The sequence below is a fragment of the Poecilia reticulata genome, chromosome 11 (genome assembly GCF_904066995.2).
Source record: "Poecilia reticulata chromosome 11, P_reticulata-male-v2, whole genome shotgun sequence".
In the NCBI taxonomy this organism is placed as follows: domain Eukaryota; kingdom Metazoa; phylum Chordata; class Actinopteri; order Cyprinodontiformes; family Poeciliidae; genus Poecilia; species Poecilia reticulata.
This window is the reverse complement of record NC_088840.1, coordinates 4,886,624-4,913,925: the sequence shown is the minus strand read 5'-3', so window position 1 is coordinate 4,913,925 and position 27,302 is coordinate 4,886,624. Positions and strand designations below refer to the sequence as shown.

General features: G+C 37.7%; 1 protein-coding gene across 4 annotated transcripts in view; it reads right to left on the bottom strand.

The window, feature by feature from the left end:
* Positions 1 to 805: 805 nt before the first annotated feature.
* The window catches only part of LOC103472023 (CMP-N-acetylneuraminate-beta-galactosamide-alpha-2,3-sialyltransferase 1-like), a 110,233-nt gene continuing 83,736 nt past the window's right edge, over positions 806 to 27,302 (bottom strand). For all 4 annotated transcript variants that reach the window (XM_008421370.3, XM_008421371.3, XM_008421368.3 and 1 more), the window contains 5 exons: positions 25,983 to 26,176; positions 7,971 to 8,150; positions 5,676 to 5,721; positions 5,452 to 5,571; positions 806 to 4,393 (listed from right to left, as the gene is read on the bottom strand). In XM_008421370.3, the coding sequence (XP_008419592.2) occupies positions 4,220 to 4,393; positions 5,452 to 5,571; positions 5,676 to 5,721; positions 7,971 to 8,150; positions 25,983 to 26,176 (714 nt within the window). In that variant the 3' untranslated portion in view covers positions 806 to 4,219. The remainder of the gene's footprint in view (positions 4,394 to 5,451; positions 5,572 to 5,675; positions 5,722 to 7,970; positions 8,151 to 25,982; positions 26,177 to 27,302) is intronic.

Below are 27,302 nucleotides of genomic sequence, written 5' to 3'. Positions count from 1 at the left end.
CTAATTTTGAAATATAGAGTATACTTTAGAATTCTAAACCATAAAACATATTTGTTATACATATTTGTGGGTTTCACAGTGACAAAAATAAAAACTTTTCCTACTCGAATTTTCTTTTTTTGTGTGATTTTAGGCCCAAAATGCAATGTCAGTATGTCCAAATGACAAAAATATGTGTAAATTGACAAAGTTCAGGCTGTCCTGAAAAAAATGATAGCACATAAAGCAATATTAATGGTTTTTATTAAGAAATATAAAGGTAAAATCAAAAATTAGTCAAAAACGGCCATTTAGAACACTGACTCCCAAGGGTTAAGAACCACTGGTCTATCCATACCATTTTAATAAAAAATATATTTGAATTCAAACAATTTTATTTTAAAAAAAGTCTGTAGTGTACACTGATAAAAAATTTAAAAAAGATGCAAACACTGATAATTTCTCCAGTTATGGTTGATGAACTCGTTTCAGAAATGTACACAGGAATAATGAGGGTATATGTTGATTTTAAAACACTGCAGAACAAAAGGACACCCAGTCAAAGTTCTCACCTTGAAATCTAAAATACAGATTTTTATTTATAAGCAATTATTTCTCTTTCGAATCAAATATGAATAATTTACCTCCTCCCCCCACCCCCCCACACACACCTGGGCATCCACAGATGGCTGAATAACTAAATTATTAAAATTTTAATCATTCGTCTGTCCCATTCAGGTCAACATCAGCGAAACTTCTCAGGCCAGTAAAGTTGACATGTTGCTTCATTGATGAATTTCAAACACTCAAAAATATTATTTAAAAGTTGGACAATGAAATATAAAGCGTTTACTGTTAGTATTCCATCACATCTATTAGGATTATTAATGAAAAGAACAAGTGCTTGTCCACTAGATGACAGTGTTCCCTGTAGAACAAATAAACAACAGCCTTGAGATAACTACAGATTTGCAAAGACATGTAAAGCAGGTCACAATGTAAAGTTTGGTTTCAAGGCACATGGAGCAAATTTTAACCAATCAGGAGACAGCACCCAACCTTAATGCCTGAAAAGTCTGGGGGGAAAAAAACACTGGAGTGTGAATGGATATGCTTTATCCCCCTCAACCACAGAGTAATGAACATTTAAATACATACAGTAGCTGAGCAAGTAGATTTTATTTCAAACCTGCACAAAATGGAGTGATGATGATAAAACTGACAAACTAAACATGTCGACATCTTATCTGTAACTTTAGATTGTTATACTGCATATACCACTTGCATTATTTTTTTTATTAGAACAGACAATAACAGACATTACAAATTTGTAAATATCAGAATACAGCTGGATTTGATGGTAAAATAAATATCAAAAACTGTCCATGAAGGCACTTACATCTACTTTTCATTCCAAATGTGTCACTATGTATATAAAAATTGCACGCTATATATATATTTTTTGTAATAAGGCATTTTTTGCAGGCTATATCATATGAAAGCCAATCATGATGATTCTTATCCGTAAGGCCCAAACTCTAAGATGCATATATTGGAAAAATAGCTTCTGAGTAATTTAGCTGTTCCAGAAAGTACATTAAGTATTTTTAATCATGGTGGCTTTAGGAGAGTATCTAAGCCAAAGCTAAATGTATGGAGATAAATTAGGACCAAAAAAATTTAAACTGAAAATAAAGATTTGAAGCAGAAAAAATGCTTTGAAACTGAAAAAAAAAGTTCAAAAGTATTTTTCAGATTCAAGTTTTTAATTTGTTTTTTTCAGTTTATTTTTTTTTCTTTTGAACAAACTTTATGGCCCCAATTTAGCTCCATATAAATGTTTGTTCCGTTTACCTCAGAAGCTGGAATGACATCATTCCCAAGTGTTTAAAACCTTGCTTCAGTTCCAAGTTAAACTATCAGTGGGATTTTCTATTTCTGTGCTTATAGTAACCGAGCAAACTAGTTAGTAATGCAGGCCACCAGCAACATTTTGCTTTGCATTTTTAATAACCAAAGCAACATGTTGGCAAACACAGGTAAGCCCAAAACTATTCATACCCCTGGTATACTGAGATTTAACATTGCTTTCATTCAAATAAGAAGATTATTTCTGATAGGGAAGGAGAGATATTTCTTCAAAGGAGAAATAAAACACTGAAATTAGTATATAAATCTTTTTAAAATTTCATTTAGATTGAATTAAAAAAAATGTCTTGCTGAAAATTATTAACACCTTTCTCAATAATACATGGAAGACTATTGTCTTTGCAGCAGAGGCTTCTCATAATTGCATTCCAGTTTTTATTTTTGCATGTTTTACAACAATATAAGCTCCAGGTCTGATGGAGCTTATAGTTAAGGTTGGGAAAACCTCTTTTCCATCACCCTAATCATTAACTCTGTCCAGTCTTTGTCAGATTCAAGTTGCAACACGAGCATGGCTACTCCAGTGCATCTATGCCAAATTCTAATCAGAAGAAAGTAAGATTAAGATTTATACCTAAATCTGCCGGGGGTATGAATACTTCTGAGCCAACCTACCAATAATGTGCAATGTCAATGAATGATGTATAAATTGTCAGAAGTGCCAAAAACACTAGGGAAATTACTTTCTGTATTACATGAACCATCTTTTCAAAGTGTGGCAGCCATGCTGAATTTTGAGATCTGGGCTCGGTGAGAAATCTCTGACTTTCCAAGTCAAAATTAAAATTTTCCAGTTTGTTCTATGCTATTTTTTCCAACATGGCTACTCCAACTTCCAAGCAGCAGGTTAAAATTTTGACTCAGTTTAGTGCATTTTTAAGTGCTCTCTAGCTCTGTTTAACATGCTAGCATGCTAACATTTGCTAGCCGTCATTCCTAGTTGGAATTTCAGCTTCAATAAATCTTCTAGTTTATATTTTTAAACTTTATTCTGACATCCAAAAGTCATGGAACGCACCACAACATCAAGAGGCTAAATTCTCACTTAAGCACATTTAACAGAGTGGTGTTCTTTGTAGCATGTCAGCAGGCTAACGTTTGTCTGGAAGAGCTAAAGGCTAAGCACAGGCAGGATCTAAGAGCAGTTAAAATCAAATAAATGTCAATATTGAAGTCCAACACCAATCTTCATGGAAGTAAGCGACTAATCACTTAGTCTGATAATTAAAAGTTTAAGCCAAACAACCAACAGGACAAATTACTTTTCTATGTATGTAAATGAATTTCTTTTTAGATTGCATTTTAAAATTGGAAAACATTTTTAGGGAAAAAATAACAGACTGAAGCCACTTTCAGTGAATTACCAAAATATAAAAACAATTAAAATAATAAAAAATTAATATGTTTGTTTGATTGAAATGTTCCCAGTTTGGATAATAATATGTTTGAAGGCTAACAACATCAGTTATTCTTGAAGGCTGACTGCAGCCCAGTGGGCGTTTTATATATAAATATATATTTTATAAATGCCACATTGTAATAAAACGCATTCCTTGGGGGATAAGTTTCAGAATGATCTTCGATTGTCAAACATCTGCAAGGACACAAGCAAGGAGCGACGTGATGGAAATGAGTAATGCGAGAATTGATCGGCGCAATAAAAACAACCGAGACTTTGTCATGATGGCCATTAAACCAAGACGCCTCAACTCTCGCATTGTGTCGATTTATGAATAAGATTTACACCTTAGTCAATAGGGTTCTGACACCAGCTTTTTTTGGCTATAAACGCAGGGCTTAGCAGCTTCAAAAACATGGGCCTCATTAACAATTCAGGTCTCTGTACACATACATCAGGAGTATAATGCAACACTTTGTCTTTCTGCTGCTGACAGAACGGCTTTGTTCTTTTCAATTTCATTAACACACACGAGCTTAAGATGTCCACAGAAAGTCATACAAAAAGAAAAACAAATTAAAGTTGGTTAGGAGAGAAAAAAAAAAACCTGAGGGAAACGTTTAGTCATGTGACATTGGCATTTTAATATGGCATGCATCTTTATTTTCCTCCTGGCTGCTCAGAGGTGGGTCGTAGCTTCTGGAAAGCGGCAGTGTTGCTTTTTGTCTGGTCAATGAAACGTCTGACAGAAATCTTTATTGGTTTCTAATTACCGTGACAGCAGCTTCAGCTAGTAAGAAATAACGGGCCTGCATAAAAGAGGTCAAGCAGACATGTTTAGAGACATGATGAAATGAGTATTTTATTTGTATTTTTCTTTTTCAAGCATGGGTGGTCATCCCATGCTTGCCATCATCTGCCAGTGAACATTCGGATTTTGTGCTTGTCCGCCAGCAGCAAGGTGACATTATATTCATAATCTCCGTCATGGACTCCGGTGTGTCTGAAAGCTCCGGCCAAATGGTTCGTCTCCCAATAGTGGTGCCAGTTTCCGTACCGGTCGGCGCCAAATCCGAACACGCTGACCTGAAACAGAAAAAAACAATCCCAATAAAATGTAAAATCATCAATAGTAACCCTCAGCTACTGTAAGAAAACATCCAACTATGATACTATGACTTGAAAATTGCAGGAAAGATATCGATTACAGTAAAGGTGCAGCTTTCTGATTCCTCTTATGTTCAACGTCACAATGTTGACACCATCAAAATATTGGCAACGCCTTCCCTGATTGTTAGCCTTTCCACAATCAAAAGTTTGAATCAGGTTTGGGTAGATTTTTATTTCCATCAATTTTGTTAACATGTCACAATTAATGTATTCTGGTCATTGCCTTTCTACTCAATTCAACTCGATTCTCATCCCCCTTTACAGCTCCATCTGGCCTTTCTCTCATTGACCTGGATTTCTCCCAAAGAATTTCAGCTGCGCCAATCAGTGAACAGATGAAGTTGTGAACGACGACATTGATTTTCTGCGCTGCTTTAGAATTGTAGCAATGGCAGCGGAGGAAGTGAACCAAGTTATCCAGTCCGTGTTGGCCACACTTCCAAATATTGAGTGGAGGCAATTTCTGGTAAGTTTCTTAGCGTCAAACTGGCACATTACATACATCACGGCTAAGTGGTAGCAATTGGGTAAAGTTTCCAACCTCAGCAGAGTCCACTCCTCCAAGAAGTAATCATTTCTCAATAGTCAAGACTCCAGTATGACGTAAAGCATAGAACAAGGGGCTGTTTTTTACCAGGGTATGTTAAGTTGTTCCACACCGTGTTTCTTTGACAAAGTATGTGGAAACGAAGCTGCCGGAACGTCATCGTCTTCCAAAGTTACACGCATTTCAAATGTTGCCATACCGTTTGTCCCAACGCCTGTGCAACTAGTGTGCTTGCAAAAATTAAAGAGCAAACGTGACGTCGGTGCCATTACTGAGGTTCAAGCAATACAAATATTTTTGGGAAGCAGTGTAGCTCAGTCCAGAGCCGTATTATTTTAGCTGCCTTTGTTGCACAAAAACGAATTGTGTGAGAACAGCACTGTGCAGAAAGATGACGCTGCTGCTGGACTGGAGAAGTGTAGTTTACCTCGTCACATATGTGGAGAGCAAGCAGCAAGCTTAGGAAGCCAGTCGACGGATATCGTCCATGACCTTCCAGCCACGACTCGTGGACGTATTTGAAAAAAGTTGGACTATAAATCAACACCTGAAATAAACCAAAAAAACCCCAAAAACAAAACAGAAACAAAAACTCAGTTATATTGCATTTTTAATCAAGAAAACACGTTTAATAAGAATTTTTAAGCCCACCTTATCTTTATTCGCCTTTATCCTGGCCTTAACTGGTAAATATGTGCTGCAAGAGACATACACACAAAGCCATGTTCCTCTTTTTAAGCAAGAGCTCCAGAATAATAACACATCGAAATGGTTTCATTCAAAAGTAGCAGATGGTGAATAAAATGAACGTCCAGTGTCTTTCTTCATTAAGCCTGTCCGATCGGAGCTAATTAAATCCAGATACCGAGGCAGATACCAAAGTAAAGCTCATTCATTCGTCTTTCTGTTTTGTTTTTGTTTTTTTTTTACACGAGAGCATCTGGTGTGAAGCTGCAAGTGCAGACACTAAATATTTAAATAGAAAGGTGTGTGCGGCACCTGCTGCCGAGCCCATGTTTAGTTAGCATGAAAAATGTCTTCTCTGTATGCAAATGTGGACAAATAGTCCTGCGTCCTTCGACACTCGGAGCCCCGATTCACTGAAAACGCGGCAAAACTCACAGCGATCCGAAGGCCGCCGGGCTGAAGCCGACATCTCTGCTGGTGGAGTTCAAATTTAATGATGCAGACGGATTACTTTGGCAGCGGGACAACTCTGCATTTATGAGCCACATTTGCTTGGAAACTCCCACCATCTAACATCGCAGCATGATTGATTTATTAGCCGCGGCTCTGCTTGGCAGCGGCTCTGTTTTATTCCTGCGTGGCCGGTAGTTAAGCTAATGATTATAGGTAAGTGAGAGAGAAGCGGCTAAAGGTGAAATGTACTGGAAAAGAAGCAAAAATGAATAAATCAAAAATCAAAGTGATTATCCTTGTTGTGGCAAAGAGACAGATAGAAAAAGCAGGAGAGTGTGACTGGATGGCAATCTGGTGTTAGAGGAGTGGAAATGATTCTGGGAGTGTGATGCATGCAGCATGCATGATAATGCCTCTGCAGCTTGGCAGTGAGAAAGTGGGTAACGGAAACTAGTTGTTTTTTCTCTTCTCACACCGAGAGAGAAAAAACAAACATTTTTGTTTTACTTAATGATTACCTGCAAAATATTCATTATAGCAAAAGCTTAAAACAAAGCGAAAAAAAAAGAAAAATAGGATGAATAAATCTACTAAATTTTTGCTGATCATGTTACACAAATTTCGGAACAGATAATTACCATGTTGCTTTATTGCTTTTCCAGTGATGATATGAAACACAGATGCATAGAAACTGATTTCTGATCTCTTGGTTTGACCTGTTGATACTGAATTTCGCTGATGCCAATTTCTCTTTAAGAACTACAAAATAAACGGAAGGAAATAACTCCAGTAACTCATGTCATGTAAGGTTATTCATTTTGTAGGATGAGGATCAAAAGTGATGTTATGCCATGAGAAGGACAGAGAATTTATTATAAAACTGTGTTTTTCGTATTGATGTAAAGCAAACCGTAAGGCCTCATTAGCATCCTGTATAAGCAGTTAGCAGGATCTGTACTGTTAGCCTAGCTAACTGTAAACATTGGCTTTTTGTGCACTATTACAAAACATCCATAAAATTACAAGAATGAAGTTGAAATAATATTAGAATGACTTCATTATTAAAGACACTAACTAATATTAGCGAGATTGTAGTGAGGTTTTATTTAAGTTATTATTCTATTCTGTTGGAAATCAGCGGAACATTATGGCTAACCTGCTCTAGGTTGTTAGTTTTTGTACAATATTTTGCAGCACTTCGTTCAGCTACATCTACTTTCAAACTACAACTAACCTTTTATTTTAATTACTATATATTTTGATTTTAAACAGACAACTTTTACTCTGCTGTTAGTGCACAGGGGTTTACCCAGCTAGCTAATGTTGGCTAATTAACAGCATGATTTAAATGTATTATGGCTGTTTATTCAAATTGTTTGTGTTTAATCGCTGTATACTACATCTTTATCTCTTAAATGACCTGCTTGCTCTCTTGCTATAAATTTGACTTTCATCTAAGTACTAAAATGAGAATTGAAACTACAAATTTGAAGGTATCCATAACTGATTTTAAAGACAATGACATTGCATCTCCTTCTGCCTGTATTCAATGAATTGACATCAAAATGAACATAACACATCCGTCACAGTAAAGTCATATAATATGTAATTTAGCAGGAATGCAGTTATTCAAATAACGTGTTTGTTTTGTTTTAGTTATCGTCAGAATTTACTCTATGCTTAATTTTTTTTTCTTTTGCACCATTTTAGAGCATGGGTTTGAGTTTTACATCACGTTTTATCTTCTGTTCATATTTGAAAACCGACTCAGCTTAGTGGAGCTTTAGCTCCTCTCACAGGTCTTACTGTGTGATAGCGCCAGTGGTCAGAGCACTGATGAGCCACTGCAGGTCCAGAGTCTTGAACGGGATCAGAACCAGGCTGGTGGTGTTGTCCAAGTCTATGGCGCTCTCTGGGTACATGACATGATGGGTGGTGCGTGTTCCGACATCCTCCTCGAATCCACTGGTAGGAGCCTGGTTCATCCTGGAGGGACAGACAAAAACATCCTTAATTTAAGAGCCGTTTCTCTCACATCTCCCTCCTTTTCTCCCCCCATTTGTGGATCGAGTTTGTCATCTGCCTGTGTCCCTGGACAATTCAGCGAGTCTTTCACTCTCAAAGATGAGAAATAAATAAACAAGCAGGCCTCAGAAAAAGAGTTTGCGTCTTACTTAATAAGATTCCCTCCAACTTGCTTAAATTACTTAAGGAGATATGAAACACAGCGAAAGTTTATGTTCCCCTTGGGCTTTTTTTTTTATTACATTTTTTTTTTTTTTTTTTACATTTTCTTACATTATAGCCCAACTCTTTAATCTTGGTTGCAGTTTGATGTGAGAGGCCAACACAAAATAGTAGATTTTTTGCAATTTTTTACCCCATAAAATCTGTAAATAGAGTTGTGCGTTTCCATTCCATCCCTTTTTTTCCAACACCTTTCGTTTTAACCCTTTTGAGTGTTAAATCAACACTGTGCTGAGAAAGTTTAACTCTGCCAAATTTGCTGTGTAGCCGTTAAGAAAGACGGTCGTTTTTTGGTAGTTAGACTGTCAGAAGTGGATTGTGGTGAAGACGGCTGAATATGTAAGCAGGCAACATTTCTCTTTTTAACAAAAGTATGTAACCATATACAGTACATATGATACATACATTATTCTCCTTCCACTTCACAACTGAACACCACTTTTTGTAGTTCCAGCACATTAAATCTACAATCTTGTGGTTGTCACATAGCAAAATGTAGAAAAGTTAAACTGGTATGATACTTTTAATATAAGCGGAGCCACAGATTTTAGATGAAAAAAAAAAAAATACAGAAAGACAGAAGAGAGAAAAATGCTTAAATTGTCTTCCATCACCTTGTTCCACCACCCCAAAAAGCGGCTCGGAACAATCCAGTGTCCGTATGGAGCCAGGCAATTACCTCTTGGCAGAGCAGCCGAAGCATCCCCATTATTGTCCAACAATTTTCTCTCAAACTGGGACAGTAATTGGCGGGAATACAGTTTGACAATGGCAGCTGGCTTCGGTCACAAGTAGGAAGTGACACAAAGCCTGAAACACGAGTCTGACCCCCCTGTGTGACTAGCGTTACCTATTTGGGAGCTCTGGCCTGAGCGGCATCATCTCCCTCATTACAGAGTCCGAGATGACGGCTATATAACAACCTGACATTTTCAGCCTGGACCTGTCAGAACAACCGCTGGCGAGAGGCATCACTGGCCAAGGCTATTTATTGTTGATGACAAGTTCAATATGTCACATTCCTCGAACCGTTCTTGCGTTCAAAGGATATGGTTGTATCTGCGCAACAGAGTTGGTGGAGGCATAAAGCCATAAGTGGAGAATTATTACAGCAAACCTCGTCAAGGTAACAAAATGAAAATCAGCAGGACTGGGAACATGGAACATCAAAGTTTGGAGAAATGTAACTAAAAAGGACAGAAGGGAATAAACATGAAGCTTAGGAATGCCACTTTAGCAAGATTACAAAATTAATTTTGAAGATTTCAACAGCATTTTTGCTGATTTAACATTTGTCTATAAACACACAGACACAACAAAACCAACAGTTTGCAAGAGCTTGAAAGAACCTCCAGGACCTAAAGCAGCCAAAGATCTGGAGTCAGTAACAGCTTGGTGGTGGCCGGTGTGCCAGAATATATTGATAAAACCAATTAAATTGTTAAAATATTAAAATATCAATAAATAGCTGTTCCTCCAGGGGTTTGTGATTGTTTTAAAAAAAAATTTTTACAATCCGATTTGCAGATTTTGTGGTGCCTATTTAGAAATGTCTAAGGAATTTTTACGATATTTGCACTAATGTATGATGTTAAATGTGGCTTTTTAATACTCACTGTATCAATTATAACTGAGGCAGCAGTTACTTAAACTCCGTGTTTCTGACCAATTTTGAAAAGAATTGCAGTAAAATCAGAGAAAAAAATGTGGAGATTTGTTGATTTTGTGTGAATTTTGCAGATTTATGAAAAACCTGAAGGACTTAATGATGTAATTAGGAGTTTAAAGGGCCACATAAAAAGCTATGCCAGGTCAGATTTGGCCCCCAGGGCCTCGAGTTTGACACACGTGCTCTAAGCTTTTTCAGAGAACACCTGAACACGTTGAAAAATAAGGACTTTTGGTTGTGTAAAATCTCTGCCATTCATAAAAGAAAAAAAAAAATCTGTATTTTTCTTTCAAAAACCTTCACTGTGAGTCGGTGTCGAGCCTTTTTTGTTAAATCTTTCTATTATTGTCTTCTCAGAGCCTCTGAAATGTTATTCATTTGAAGCTGAAGGACGGAAATTACTTCCTGCTTTTAGAGCTCCGTCGAAGAACGCGCTCATCCTTCTGCTTCCTGCCAGAGGGGTCAATGCAAGAATAACTCCCGTCTCTGAGGGCACTAAGAAGAGTGGACTTGTGTTGATAAGTGGACTCTGTGGAATGCTTATTCACTTAATCGTGTGTGTGTGTGTGTGTGTGTGTGTGTGTGTTTCAACTGCTCTAAGGAGGTAGATATTTTAAATTGGTTCAATCAATATTCAACTACATCAAATCGGCCCTCTGCTTCTCTGCCCTGGCTTGAGAAAAATATTCACGGCAGATGGACTTGAAACAAAATAAATGGATGTTCTGGCCCTTCGGAGCTAATAAATTGGATTGCTTATGCACTGGAAACAGAGGTTCTTCACCCACAAAACGCCAAAATATTCAGGGAACATAAATGCCTCTGAAAAAGGGGTATTTGATTTGGAAGGGTTCTCTTTGTGCGACTCCAGCTTTAGCTGCTGTGAAAGCCTTGATGTAGCCATTTGTTCAGAAGGTTTACGGAATCATAAAGTTCAGAGGGTTGAAAGAACAAAACCAGGACTGGTGGGGGTTTTATTCCCCCTCAGCAGAGACATGGGTTCGCTGGTGGTTTGTTGTGAAAGTATATGGAAGTTATCAAGGGTCAAATGCATGTGTTTGCAACCTGGACAATGCAGAGACATTTTTATGTCCCACAAATAAAAAGTCATTCAGAGGCACAAATATTACATGGTTTATTTGTAAAAAAAAATAAATAAAAAATACTTATTTTATTGTCACCTTTCCTTAATCATTTGTCAAAAGTGATTTTGGGGGAAAAAATTAAAAATCTGCCACTTTGTAATGCCAAAAGATGATTTAAGCAGAAAAAAAAAAAAAAAAAAAAACTTGTCCAAAAATGACTTGAGCCATTATTTGATCAATATCAGCTAGGAACTATTTGCTGTCATATTTAAAGTGCCACCACTTTATAGAACTTTTTTCAGGTTCAGGGTGGATTGATTTTCATCCTACATTATGTTGATTTTTGTGCAAAATTACATAAGAAAAAAAAGAAATCTGACATTTTCTTTTTCTCGTTATTGTGGAATTTAACAAATAGAAATAATTTTGGTCATTCTGACTGACCTAGAACAAGAGAAGTTTGGTCTGATTTAACTTCAGACAGCAGTAAAAATGATGTAGGTGTTTTGATTTAGTGTATGTAAACTTCTGGTATCAACTCACCACTTCCTGTTAACAGACCAGCAGCAGCGTTATCTACAAGCTGCAAACGGGGACAGGATGACTGATCTGAGCCAACACAAAGGGATATAAAATAATCTAGAGAAGTTGATGGAAAAATGTGGCTCAATCTTTCAAAATCTTTAGGAAGGAAGGCTTTTGCTTCGCAGCAAGTCGCAATTAGAAACAGCAACGTCGTCTTGACAACTGAAGTACTGCGTTTAGTGAATTTAAAGAAACTGTTAAAGAATTTACCAGAATGACTTCATGACTTTATAAATATATTGGAATGGTTTGAACTCTATAATTTCCATTTTATTTTTGTTTAGCTGACAGAAGTTTGAGTTTAAGATCCACTGTGGGACTTTTAAATGTGGCTCCAACAGGGCAACTCTCACCGATTTACAACAGCATAGGAGGGACTTTGCAGATAGAAAAAAGTAGCAAAGTTTTATTTAAAAAAACACCAATATTTTGAAATTAACCTCAGAAATTTTCTAAAAACCAAAACCATGGACATTTCTGAGCTTGAAAAGTCGAAAACTTGCTAGAAAAAAACTCAGAAATTTAGAAACTAATCTCTAAAGAGATTTTCTAGAAAAAAAACCCTCAAAAGTTAAAACTTGCTAAAAGTAAAAAATGTTCAAGGTTGGAAATGTTTATGCTCTCTCCAAATATTTCTGAGGGTTTTTTATCTAGAAAAATTTCAACTTTACAAGCACAGAAATTCCCAATATTTTTGTAGAAAACTTCTGAGATTAATCTAAAAATTCCTGGGATTTTTTTTTCTTTGCAGAAATGTATTCTTTTCCCCATCGGTTCAAATCATACTGATGGCGAACAGATTGGCGCTAAAAAAAACATACCTGTGTTCATTTTAGATGAAACAATGAACAAATCACTACGACAACTCTCAGGCACAAACTTGGTTTATTAATCCTTCTCTGTTGAATCATTTCTGTATTGTATTTGCGGCCCAAACGGCTAACGTGCGTCTTTAAACTGCAGCCCACCTGCCTGGCTAAAGTATTAGCCGCTCATTCGTTCAGCCGCCCCCCTCTCCGATGACGCCTCCGTCTCGTTTGGAGTCGCACATCATGTCTCCTTGTCACGACTGCTGAGTTTGTTGTCAGTTACTGTTAATGAATATTCCCCTGAGACACGGGTCACGCTCATGACTAAACACCAAATTTAATTTTAATGAAATGATTAATCTATTGTGCAGCGCGACAGCTCAGTAGGCGGGATAAAGCTGAAAACGTAAAGAGACGGAAAGGGACTGCTGTGGTGAGGCAAACAACGAGACAGTGGAGAAAAAGAACAAAAAAAACCCAACAACACTAATAGCTTTTGCTCGCTGACAGTGAGATGTGGCCATTTTTGAGGAGCGTAAGAGGAAAGTTGTTGCTGAAAGGTAGCAATTGAAATATCGGCCACAAGTTTTTCACACTTCACATGGAGGAACATTTTTTTTAAATAATTTTTTTAAAAAAGGAGCAGATTAAACTTTTTGGATAGATACAAAAAGCTTCATGTTGAGGAAAACTAACGAAGTGCATCATCCTGTGACCGTTACAGCCTAAAATGACTGGTTTTAGTGGAACTTTTTCCAAAACGTTTTTCAAGCTTCAATTCTGACTCTTTGCTCTGTTGAGACAGGACAAGATTTCTTTGAGTTAAGCGGAAAGCAACAGTAGCTGAGCTTCCGTTTCAAATGTGTGGAGAACTTTGTTAATATTCCACTGATGTCAGCATTGCGGCGTTTCCATTAAATTAGAAGCGTAGTTAAAACCACACCTAGATAAGTTTGTTCACGCGACAAGTCATTGAAGAACATGCAGCCATGTTTGTCAATGACAACTACTTCCTGTCATCGTCTTCTTCATGGTTTCCGACAGGGCAGACATGCAACTCTTGTGATCCAAAAAAAAAAAGTGTTTCCATTTTAGTTTTGTGAAATAAACCAGTTTTGATCCAGACAGAAGACAGTCTCATCCTAGCGCCAAAACGTTTTATTGAAAAATGTGTTTTTTCAACATTGCCATGTTTCCATTAAGCAAATTTATTTTCGAAATGTCAACGGAAGCAAAACTGAAAAAGAACTGGGTTAATTTATGTAAAATGGGTAACAGCAATATCAATATTCTTGTTACCAAGTTTAATATGTTACACTGACATGGGTTGATCATCATCATTTAAGTTAATCCAAATGATTAACTTAAATGCTGCATGCAGCAGCTTTACTCAGCTTACAAGGCTAATTTGGACAAAAACTGCAGTTTTGGTAATTTTGACCAATCTCAGAGTTGCTGCAGTGATTGGTCAGAAAAGAGGGAAATGCAGAACATGTTCACGTGATTGGTCAGATTTGCGGGAAAGTTATTACTGGAGAAAATCAGCAAACAATGATAGTAACTGCAGCAAAAGTTGGTCCCACACTTTCTGTCCACCAAACTTGTTCAAGTAAAACTGAAGGCTCATCTATTCAGGCTCAAGTTTGGGTAATTTTTTTTCTCTTAATGTTTTCTTTTTTGATTCCATCATTTAAAATTTTTTGTGGATTTTATTTTTTTTTTCCACTATATATTACTACTCTGTTAATTTGATTTGATTATTATTTTTTTTATCTTGAAAGGCTCTTAAATTTACTTATTTACATTCAGATTTTTATTTATAGCCATTCTGGAAACCCATTTTCTGCTTTGCATTCATCTGTCTGAAAAAGTTCAAAGCTTCACTTCACTGACGCTCAGCAGTGCTTCCCTGCCGACAGACTGTGCCGTGCTGGTCACCATTCATCACAGACGTGTATTTGAACATGGCAAACCATCTCCACTAATGGTCAGCACCTGTGCAGACGGTCCCGGTGTTGTTGTAAAATGGCCGTCTGGAAGCCGTCTGGAAGCTCTGTCGAGAGGCAGGCGGGATAAATCAGCAGCAAGAAAGACGCTGACACGGTTCTTTTTCAGGCTAGCCTGGTTGCAGAAAGGAAATAATTGATCTGATCCTTGTTCTCTACGTTGGAGTAAAAAAAAAAATCTTGTCAGAGCAAGTCGCTGCTATGCTTACCACTCTTAAGACTTCCTGTTTTAATAGTGTTCACTACAGTGGCTAAAGATGTTAGAAAAAGGGTTTGTGTACAAAACAAACTAAGTAGGTCACAGAGGTATGTAAACTTTACATACCACTCCCCCAATTTATTTATGATTTTGGTGGACTTCAGTAGTAATTTTGGGGTCATGGATTAAGATGGGAAAAAAATAAGAAAAAAAAAAAACTCTCCGAGACCTTTAAGGGGCAGTGATTTGTAAAATTGACTTTTGAATTCAAATGTCAGGATTCGGCAATTTAGACAATCAAGTGTCACGAATTATAGTCTATTTCAGTCTGGATTACTTTAAAGAGGCAGTATTTTGCATTTTCCAGGCTTAGAGTTCCACCTTATAGCACAATCAAGTAACTGGGTTACCTTCAGTTATAAAAATGCTATATATATTAAATACGACTTAAAAGCAATTTAAATTCATAAGTTAACGCCTTGAAATTGGGCCTCTGTCTCTTTAAGAACATCTGCTCTTTCAGGAACTGAAATGTGGTTGAAGGGTTAATAGAGGAGCAACGTTGTGACGACTTCCTGAAGGCGGAGTTTTAGAACGAGCCGGAGCTTCTTAAAGAGACAGAGGCCCAATTTCAAAGTGCTAACTTACAAAGTAAAATTTCTTTTAAGTTGTACTTGACATATACAGCATTTTGATAACTGAAGTTAGCAGTTACTTGATTGTGCTATAAAATGGCGCAATGTGCCTCGAAATCACATAATACTGCAACTTTAAGACTTAGAAAAATTTGCATGGTATCTTTATTTGTCAAAACAACAAAACATTATATTTTAAAAGGTGCTAAATTTTGTTGGTGGTCCGCTTCAGGACTTCCGACTTGACAGGACGTGCATCGCTACCCCAGAGGTAGAACTGACTCATCCTTATAGTGCTGAAAAATGTTTAGAACACATTGAGGGGAGCAGACCGTCTGTCTGCAGTCAGGATTGAACTGGGTTGTTTTTGAAGTGAGGAACAACAATGGCGTGGTGTCATGGCGACCAGTAAGCGACAACAGCTTTAATGTCACGGCTGTTTGTTATCCGGCAGCCTCTCGGATACTGTTGGCCTAATTAACATTCATTTCCGCTTTAAATGTCCGGTGTCAAGAATCTCTGCGTTGTATGACATGGCCGAACAATTGAAGGTGCAGCTGGATCGCACAGCATGTAATAGGTAGCACTTTAAAGGTCAGCGGCATTTCAGCTCTCTGCGAGCTCCACATCCTCAGTCTGCCGTTGTTACCGCAGCTGGTCTTTACAACCCTGGCTGGGTAACAATCAGAGAAGCCTGTGCGCTTTCAGCTGGGTAATAATTATATAAAACACTGCGCATCACATCTTGTACAGTATTTATGATGTTCTTGTGTCAAAATAGAATTTTGACATCGAGATTTTTAGTAAAGATGAGACTTAAGCAGACCTTTTACATTTACATGTCTAATCTTATACTACCATCCAACCTTAAAATTCATTCTACTGGTAAACATCAACTGTCTGTTACAGTCACCCTGTTAAACAAAATGTCCCCCTTCCGACCAAAAACAACCAATCAGAGTCAGGGGGCGGGTCTTAGCGCTGTCAATCAACCTCATGTACTCGCTGCGGAATGTGCTAATGGTTCAGAACCAAACGTTCATCTGCAGTCATTGGTGGACATGCTAACTAGCCTTAGCAATCAACACAGGCAATGCTAGCTGCAGTGTAGCAGAGGGCATGGAGGCAATGAACAGCGCCACACAAGATTATGATTAACAGCACTAAGACCCTCCTCCTGGTTCTGATTGGTTGCCTCCAGTTAGCACTGGGAGAAGGAGGAGGTGCTTGATTTTTTTTTTTTAATAGATTATCTGTATCATACCAAACTGTCACAACATAGTGTCAGTTTCAACAGATATGTAAAAAACATATTTTTTACAAGGAATTTTTAGCATAAAACAAGCTTCCATTTCTTGATGAAAAGTTACTTGTGAGTTAATTTTATCTTATTTCAAGCATACTAGAAACTAGACAAACCCCCCCCCCAAAAAAACCTTGTGTGTTTTTGCAGTGCACCAGTGAGCACGTTACAGTATTCTCTGCTCCATACAGCCGAAGAAAACAAATTTGATTTAAGTACCAGAGATGTGATGGTAAATTTGAAAGCTTTTTACATTTTAAAAACCTTGCCGTGGCTCATGGTGGTAATGTGCCTCTTTCTTATTTTCTGTGGGGACCTCAGGGTCAACAAAGGAGGCAAACATCCATCACACCATCCTATAAGCTCATCCTTAGAGTGTCTGCAGAAAGCCGGCCGCTTCGAGTCGTTTAAGAATGTTGATGGAAAAACCCCAGTTATCGTCCCCTTTTTGTTTAACTAAGCCATTTGCATTGTAGACCTGCTGAATTATTCACTGATGAAATGTAAACAAGCCAATTGCCTGACAGTGTTCTCCGTTAGCATTAGGGCAACACGCCTCTCTGCAACCTACATGGGTCCTTGGGTTAGCATTTACACACAGCTATGTTTAACACTACACCACACGTGGAAAGCATCTAAATCCACCTTCTACCTCTGACACAGTTTTTTTTCCTTCTTTTTTATGTGTTGTTGCAGCTCAAACAGCAATCAATCCGTTGACCTGCGTTTTTCTTTGATTTACAATGAGGTCCACTGGGAAAAGAAAAAGGCCTGATTGCAGAGTTGATTGAGTGCCCATAAAAAAGAAAAACCTAAATTGAATTTTTAGGGACACATTAATAACAATAAAGAGGAGGAGGAATAATTGGACACAAGCTTTTAAAGCTTCAGGATGTTGCTTGCTGGTACCGAGCGCGGGTTATCTGCTCTCTGACATGTTTTAGATGTGTAGGTGGCGCTGGCAAAAAAACCCAAAAAAACATTCTGGCCATTTGTCGCCTCACAGGAACGTCTCATTACTGTAATAACGCTCTCACAAACGAGGGAAAAACCTTCGTGTTTGCATAGATTCAGCGCTGGCTGAGATGAGTCGAGAGGGGAATTTAAACTTTCACGGCTTAAGATCCATCTTAATGAAGGTTTCTGCCAAAGCATACATCATCTTGTAGAATTTAAGCCTGACTGATGCTCAATTCAGCTGAGTAAATATGAATAATGAGACGATGAGGCATGCAAGACAGCCTTACATTTCTAAGATAAAAGACGCTCTGGTGTGACAAGGGAACATACAGAAGAACAGCAATAATGTGGCGGTTCAAAGATATAATAACTGTTATATTCTTTGGAAAAAAAAGTGAATATGTTGTACAGGAGACCAGTTCTGACAGTTGTTGTGTAGTGAGTTTAAGTATTTGCATTGTACAAAGCGCTCCATGGAGACGTCACTGGATTTGCAAAAAACTGTTAGCTGACAATGACTAGCACTGGTTTTAGCTGTTAAGTTGTAGAAATAAAATGCTCTAACCCTTAAATGTAAATGTGATTATATATATATATATATATATATATGCAGCTATTATTTGTCGACACTACAACAACTAGATAAAGTCAGGAAAAGTTTTAACCAAAATAAAATAGCAAGGAAGAGAGAAGATGGTCAGTTATGCTAGCTTGACTTTGACAACCTTAACATGTAGATGTGCTGCAGAATTTGGTGTGTTTCGGTTCAGCTAAAAAGAAAAGGCGACCCACACACCAACTCTCTGACAGATCACCAGTAGAGCAGGTGTTTAGATTAGCTCATCAACCACCACTGGGTTTGCATAAAACAAAAAGGCTGAAACAATCAAAACCTCCTGCATATTCACACAAACTTGTTCTCATACAGACACTTGTCACGCTCTCGACATTTCAAAGCAGGTCAAATAGTATTTTTTGTGTGTGTGTCTGCAGGCCACCGTCCTGCATCGACCGAGTCCTGTTTAGTACTACTGTGGTCTTCATGCATTGATTTATTTGCCATTCCATCTCTTTATCCTTGTTTTGCACTTTCTATTCACGCTTAATTGTTTGTGTTCCCGAGGCGAGCGTTTAGCAGGCCGGTTGTGTTTATTGTTTTGCTCTCATTTGTCTCCCTTATCTCTGCTACGCCGCACGTTTCGGGACCACAAAGGAGATGAAGAGGCGATTCCGCTATCTCAATTTTAGCTCGATAAAGTCAGCTGCATTTTCACATTTTAAAGATAAAAGCTCTTTCTTTGAGTGGGAAATGTAAGTCTTATCTCCATATGGACATAAAGAGGAGCCAGATTCAGTGTTTGTTAGTAAGCATCCAAAAAATAACATTTATAAAAATAATAATAATAAAAAAACTTAACATTTCTGTGACATCATATGCTTTTGCTTATTGATGATGTTCATATCTTAGAACTGGAAAAAAACAAAAAAAATAACTCATTTCAAATTTAAATCCAACAACCTCTGTGGCTTAGTAGCACTTCAAAAAGCCTATACATGAAAACATTTAATTATTCAAAAGCTACACAGCTTGCACTTGTCAATCAGAGGAAGATGAAAAAAAAAATCTCTTGTGATGACAGTCGATTTTGGCGCCGCAAATGGCTGAATAAATAACAGGCTTTTAGCCAATAAGCCAATGCTATTCAGCAATCTCAGGAGTCTTTGATTAAGGCTTTACAGGATTTGGTTGCATTGTGATGTGAATTATTCACTGCCCCACAGAAACGTTCATGCTCACCGTTCCATGTTTTGTCTCATTACAACCACAAAATTCAATATATTCTGTCAAGATGTTACAAGACAAAAAACAGAATGTTGTGCTTAAAGGGGCAGTGTTATGTAACATCAATTTATAACGTTATTCCCTCATCAAATGCATACATGGAGTATTGTTTTGATTCTTCTATGCATGTTTGAGAAACCTTTTAATCACCCGTGGCAACCACTCAGCTGGGCAAAACACCTGGGTGGACCTAGCCCCGCCTTCGAGGACGAAGCTCCTCCTCGGAGCTGCAGCTTCCGAAAGTCAGCTGAACTCATTAGATGAGCTACGCCTCAGTGCTACACTGGTAAAAACGTTGGTGAAAGGTTAAGAGAGGAGCCATGTTGTGATGACTTCCTGAAGGAGGAGTTTCAGAAAGAGCAGGAGATTCTTAAAGAGACAGAGGCCCAATTTCAAGGCGTTAAAAGTCAAATTTCTTTAAGTCATATTTGGTATATACAACATTTTTATACCAACTAAAGTTAAAGTTACATGATTAAGCTGTAAAATGGCACAATGTGCCTGGAAAATCACATAATACTGACCCTTTAAACTGTAAAGTAGTAGGGAGAAATCATACAAGGTTTTGTTACCAAATCAAATTCATTGATGCTCTCATTGAATAAACACTAGAGAAAACGGTAAAAAAAAAAAAAAAAGAAAAAAAAAAAAAGAGAATTACAATCCTAACAATACGGGCAATTTTGGGTTTTCTTAAAGATTAATAGGAAATTATTGTGGCAACTGTAATCAAATTCTTAAAATAAGACATTTATAATAATAAATGATGCAATATACTCCAAGAGTGACGTTCAGTTCATCATCTGAAAATTCAAATAGTAATAAAGAACAGCAAACCTACTGAGACATGGCCGTCCACCTGACCTAACAGGTAACCATCCCTGTGGTTTAATTATGTTCAATAGGTCTTGCCATATACTGTACGTTCATTCCTCCCTGTTGAGTTTCTTCATTTGTTCTTGTGTTCTGTTCCTTCTACTTTTGAACAGATTTTATTTCCATTAAAAGCTTTTACTTTTTTTATTTTTAGAGATGCTTTGCGTTTTAGTTCAACTCCCTCAAAAACGCACAAAAACCCCCAACCTTGAACATGCTTACGCACACAGACATAAACACTTCACTCTTCTGACCCAGACTGTTGGGGGGGAAAAAGTCTCCAGTCTTCCTTATTTTTTTATTTCTTCAGTTTTTAAATAATCTATCTTTGCGTTAACCTACTTGCTTTGATTGCCTGTCACTTTGTTGAATTTCCCCTCTGCGGAATAATTCTTTTCTATTCTAATTTTTTATTTAGAACAACGAGGCTGTTGATAAAATATTTAAAATATTTTGTAAAAATGCTAATGTACATGAATATATCTTTTATGGTCTTATTCTGTCATTTTCTCCTCTTCCTGCAGCTCCAGACCTCGACTTAGAAACACTTTCCAGGACAGTAGGGTTGTTATTTATGCCTTGTTTCAGGATATTATGTCCTCCTGTCCACCGTGGCCATGGTGACCCAAAAGACATTCTGACCTCTGTGTGTGAGAAGACTTCTTTAAAATGTGAATATATACATATTTCTTGATGAAAATGCGTGTGCAAGGAAAAGGGAAAAAAAAGGAGAGAAGCTTCATTTCTGTTGACCATATAATTGCACAATTGGAGATTTTGATACGTTTGATTAATGCTAACAGTAATTTCGAAGAGTCTTGTTTTTCGAAAAAAAACTTTCCATGTGGATCAAAATTAGTTTATCTCACGTCACAAGAACAACAATCGGATGTTGCAGCTGATGCAAACCACGAAGACGACGCAGTAAGACGTTAAAAAAAAAGCCTTACCGCATGAACAAACTCATCAAAGTGTGATTTTAATTGCTTTTCTTACTCAATATAAACATGTTTGCTAAATTGTGATCTTTCAACATTAGCGCAATGCTGAAAAATGTTTTTGTGCACATTTGTAATGGAAACGCAGCTAAAGAGCAAGAGAGAGAGAGAATCCATTTTATATTATCAGCATTTTTACCTAAAACTAGTCTGAGCATTCCCTTTAAGTGGTTAGAATTCATGGTTTTTTGTCTTCTCCATTTACCTCACAACTAAAACAAGTTAGGGTGATTACTGTTTCCCGTTTGCTCTATAATTTCACGTAATTATTGTAATCTGGAGAATAGATATAGTTTCGCAGTGAACTGCTGTTTTTTTATTTCATTAGATGTGAAATCAAGGCTTCCTGATTACCATTACTGACCGTTCACAAACATTTAAGAGTGATAAAAATATTCCACTCAAAGAGACTCGTACATCCTGATGCCTCAGTGAGATACAATCCTTTCCATTCGCAGCGATGTGATAAAAATCAGGAAAACCGTGGATGCAACCCGAACATTAACGCTGAAATGCTTTCCTATGAAAGCAGAGGTGAACCTCTCCACTAACTAATTTGCATGTTGTGCCTCTACACTCGTCAGTTCAGTGAACACATCACCCCCACCGCACAGTCTTATCAGAGGCATGTGTACTCCACACCTTCCTGTCACCCAGCCTGCTCCTGCTGCTAAGGTAACCTTCCAGCTCAGCCCGGCTGCCTCTAACAGAGCGTGGGCTCTCCGGGTCTGACTCCATTCGGATGAGTAAATAAAAAATAAAACATCACAATTCCATGGCAAGGATTTTTTTTTTTTTCTTTGTCCGCTAATGGCAAAGTAATAACTCTCATCTTGCCGTTATCCCTGTCATGCCGTAATTGAATCTGTGGAGAATAGCATGCTGCTGTCGCAGCGGGAGGCTGGGTGGGGGGAGACAGGAGCTGTCATGTGGCTTTATTTAGAGAGGCGACGCGTCGCGGCGGGCCGTCAGAGCCACGCAGCCAAGAATGATGAGGCGCGCCACAATGCGGGGTGAAATTTGCTTTAGGAGATTTAAGCTGCGCTGCAGTTACGTCGATGGTGGAATTTGTGTGTAGCAGAAACTTTACAAACTCGATTTCTATAGATCCGAACGGAGCGTCTGAGGTGTCAGACGGTGGGTTTAATTTGTTTTTTCTGTTTCTGATTTTCATGCAGGAAACTGGATAGGTGTTTGTATGTTGCATCTGTCTGATGGGACTATGGTTGGAAAACAGCATTCTGCTAAATGCCATTTTTAGCATTTAGCAGAAAATAGCTGCTAAATGCCAAAAAGCAGCTATGTGTGATAATTGGATTTATCGCGCTGACTCGATACATGACATGTATGACAACATATTGTCATACATGTTCAATGTATGACAACACTGAACGTCTATCAATAAGCACTAGGGCTGCACCGATTGCAGTTTCCTGGCCGATCGCCGGATTACCGATCTCTAAAAAGTCTGACCTGCCGATTCTGATTTTGGCCGATATCAATATTTTTGCGCGAAATGTCGCTAAACATCACAAGAAAGTCACTGAGATGGCAGCAGTGGGGTGATTTATATTAATATGTCAGAAGTGCTCAACAAAAAAAAATCTATAAGCAAACTTTCTAAGTATAACAGTTTTGATCATTTACGTTCCACAAAAAAAATATCAAGTAGATGGATACTGAACTGCACATTTCAACTAGAAACGGATGAAATTTGTGGTCAAGGACATTGGACTGCTCACATTTTGAAAACAAATGTACAGTCCAACTGATCTGTCAACTTCAGGCTTTATTTAAAGCAGCTTTCTCTCGGCCTATGTCTCCCAACAGAAACAGACAAAAATATACCAATAATTGTTGTTTTCTTGGGAATCGGGCCTCATTAAAATATTTATGTGAACAAAGAGAGCAGGAGAGAATCAAATAGATGTAAATAAGCTGGTGGAGAGCAGACTGCGAACGCTAGTGATGACTTAATTAACATGCTAATTGATGCATGACATTGTCTTCTAGGTCCAGCACGTTGTTCTGGAAGACTGTGTTGTAAAAAAAAAAAAAAAAAAAGAATGAAAAAGTGTGAAATAGTGTGAAATAGTTCATATTGGGTTTGTGAATTTAACTCACAATTTAATCACCAAATACTTTCCAACAGACATATAGTTCTGGTAGAGGGTGAACTTGTGAAGCGTTGTTTGATCGGTTGAAAATAAACTAAAGTAATCTTTTATAAAATATGGCTGGTGTTTAGGAAATACAGAGTGAAAATTAGGATGCCTTATTAAACATTCGGTTCCTTAATGTTCAAATATTGATGCCAAATCTATTTTTTTTTTGTCTCTGGGAAAGATTTGATTTCACTTAAACAAAAAGTAATATTTTTTTTCAAAGTTATCAAAGAAAATATATTAAAATGCATTGTGTAGCTGAGGAAAAGGCTAGAAGAATTAGCTACTCTTAGCTACATTGGCTAACGTGACTTCAGTGAGACATCCACCACCGTCCATGGTGTCGAGGCCTGATGTCGGCCTCGACACCAGGCCGAGGAAAGTTGACACCACTCCTTACTTCCAGCTGTGAGTCGTTTGAGCGGTTTTTATTTTTTGCACGGAAGGCTCGTTTAAAGTCACCCCACAAGCATCACAGTGAGATTGAAAATCCAGGCTTTGACTAGGCCCAGAACTTGGATCGCGGTCATTTCAGCTTCAGAGAAATTACTCTGGAAGTTTTTAGTAGGGATGCACCGATCCACTGTTTTGACTTCCGACACCGATATCTGAGGGTTAGCATTCTTCAAACTGCTGAGTAATGACGTCCTGTGTGCAACTTTAATCATTTTAAGTTGGAATCAATAAAGGGGCGTTCTGAATTAGTCCTATCCAGAAATTGTTTTTGTTGTCGCTATATTTTCGAAGGCATTTTCTGTTTTATAGTTTTTTTCTATTATTGAAGGCTGAAGCGATTAACTGGATTTATCGCGACAACTCGATTGTTGAAATAATTGACTACTTTAGTAATTGATTAATTGTCTGGAGTATACACTCTAATAAAGTCTAAACTGTATTGAATTATTTGCTAACTTGCATCTTTTTATGCATTTCTACTATTGTATATAAAAGACTTAAGCGGTTAAATGAAAAAAAATCTGCAAATGAGAAATTTTTTTATGCAATTAATTGTCAGAATCAATTACAAAAAAAATTGTTGATTGTAGCCCTAATATCTTTTGAAACATTCTGTATTGACATTTATATTAAACATATGTCCAAATACATAGAGAATCAATAAAGTGTCCAGTTGTCGTCAAACTTTTTTTTAACACTTTTGTTGCATTTTTCTTTGTGATCAAAAGCAGTTTTTCTTGTTTTTTTTAACCACTTTAAGCTTTTGGCTGTTGGGTCCAGTGTGGCTCTCTTTATCCCCAATGTCACCATATAAAAGAGATAAAAGGAAGATTTAATCTCCCTCATTTACACAACAATGACATCACCTGCATCTTCATTTTGTGGCTTAAAATGCTTCATCTGGAAACTGAAAGAGGGCAAAAGTTATCCAGAGAAAAACTTGATCAACTATGACAGTAACACACGAGTGCACAAGGTGAAATCTAATTTTAATCGTTGGTGTAACTTATTTATGCTTCAGAAGTAAATTTTTAATTAAACATAATTCAAAAGCCTCAGAAGTTACTTTTGTCTGTTAGAGTCAGACACAAAGGCTCATTTCAGCACTTTCATCTGCCGAACAAAGAAAAAGCAAAGGTTCCGTTTGTTTCAGAGCATCATTTGTTCAAGAGGAAAAACCAATTAGACTTAATTTTTCTCACAAATAAATACTTAAGGTCGTGCAACATTTCTGATCAATACATTTGGTTAAAAAAATGCTTTTGTTCAAAAGAATAATGTTATTGTGTAAGGAGAACTCGCTCTGGCGCAGAAGCCCTCTTAGAATACAGAGCGAGACTTGATTTCTCAGATTCATAATAAATAAGTTGGAGGCAGATTTGAGCAGATTTTAAAGTTGCAGCCAAATGAGGGATGTGGATGTACAGGTTTTACACATGGACACAGCCAGTAGTCATGTTTTCCACAGAGTCTCATTGAAGATGGTGATCTAGACTATTAGCATCTAAATTAGCTGTTATTATAAATCCAGTCGTACATTTTAACACCATACAATACAGACCCAGAATCCATCTGGGGAGAACTCTGTCTCCTGCTGCTCTGCCACGCTTCAGTTCATGTGACAGATAACTGGGAGCCCCAGCTTGTGAGTTTTTTTTTAATGTTACAATATTCAAATGTTGCTGTTTATATCTCTTACTTTAATTCCACAATTCAGATGCAACAAACTTCATCCCAAATACGAATTTTAAAACTGGTTTTAAAATGTAAAAATAACTGGCTAGTGAAGAGCAATCACGGTGCATCTAATTCCCATGAATTTTACTTTGTATGTATATGGGTACATACAAAGTACCCATGTGCATTGTATGTGGGTACGTTTTGAGCTGTCTAATATATGTCTTTATATTTTTCAAGTAAGGATGATTGGAGAAATGTACCCAGTCACTGTTGATGTAACTCGGTGTAAAAGTTTAGCCTACCTTATGATGAAATCGCAGGCGTCAATGAGGCCGCCGTAGCGGGACCGCTTAAGGTTCCCGGAGTTCCCCACCACAGCACAGCTCCGGCAGCGCTCGGGGCTGGCGTCCACGTAAAGGACATCGTCAGGGATGACTTGGAACAGCTCCTCCACCACCTCGGAGAAGTTGGCCGGCTGCCTCTCTGACTGCAACCACTGGTGACGACAAAAAGAAAGCCTTTGAGGGAGGGGAGAGACCCCCTGGGGGTTGCTTTAAGTAGAAACGACTTGTAAAGAGGACGGCCGAGCTGCAGACGCGGAATTTATTTCCGACATGACCTCAGGGGAGAAGTTAGCTTTTTATGCAAGGCCACATTAGATTTCCTTCAAGGTTTCCTTCACAGTAATGGGTGCAGGATTACATAATTTGACGAAGAAGCTTAATATTATTTTTAAACACATTCCATCAGATTAACAGGACTAGCTGGTTTGTTAGCGCTTCACGTTCTGGTCTCAAAAAGGGCTTTTAAGCTAATCAAATGACATATCAGATAGAGCCCCATACTATTTTTATCCTGTCACAGTGTTAGCATGTTAAATTACCTTATCACTTTTAGCCTCACACTGTTCACTCCCTCTGTCATAGTGTTAGCATGTTAGCATGTCCATGTTAGCTTTGACAGCTCAGTGGAGAAAAGGGCCCAGGTAAACCCGGTGTTCAGCCTTACAGCGGCATCTCCAGGTAGACACATCCTCTGGAATGAGTAGTGACAGGAGACAACCTTGTCATCAATTTCTTTTTTCTTTTCTTTTTTTTTTACTCTGGTTTCTAATTAGGTGTCATGCGAGGTGAACGTGGGGACACCTCAGGCTGCGAGCAGGGGCGGTTCTAGCCCGTTTGGTGCACACTCAAAATGTATTTTTATATTTGAAAAAAAAAAGTGAAAGTAACTTTAATAATGCTATATACACACATGGAAAAACCAATTGTAGTCATAGTTTTGCTGACAATGACTACCATTGGTTTTAGCTGTTATCAATATAAAGTGCTAAATCTTAAATGTAAGTGCCTGTTGTATAAAAGAAAAAGGTATGCATTGCTTTACTACTAATTGTCAACATTAAGACAACTAGGTAAGAAGGTCAGGAAAAAGTTTTAAGACAAATTTAGCGAGAAAGAAAGAAGTAGCTATGCTAGCTTGACTTTGACAATCTTAGCATGAAGATGTGTGGAATTCAGTGTGTTTTGGTTCAGTTACAAAATAAATTAAAAAAAGGCGACCGACACACCGACATTGACAGATCATCAGTAGAGCAGGTGCTTAGATGGATGGCAAGTAAA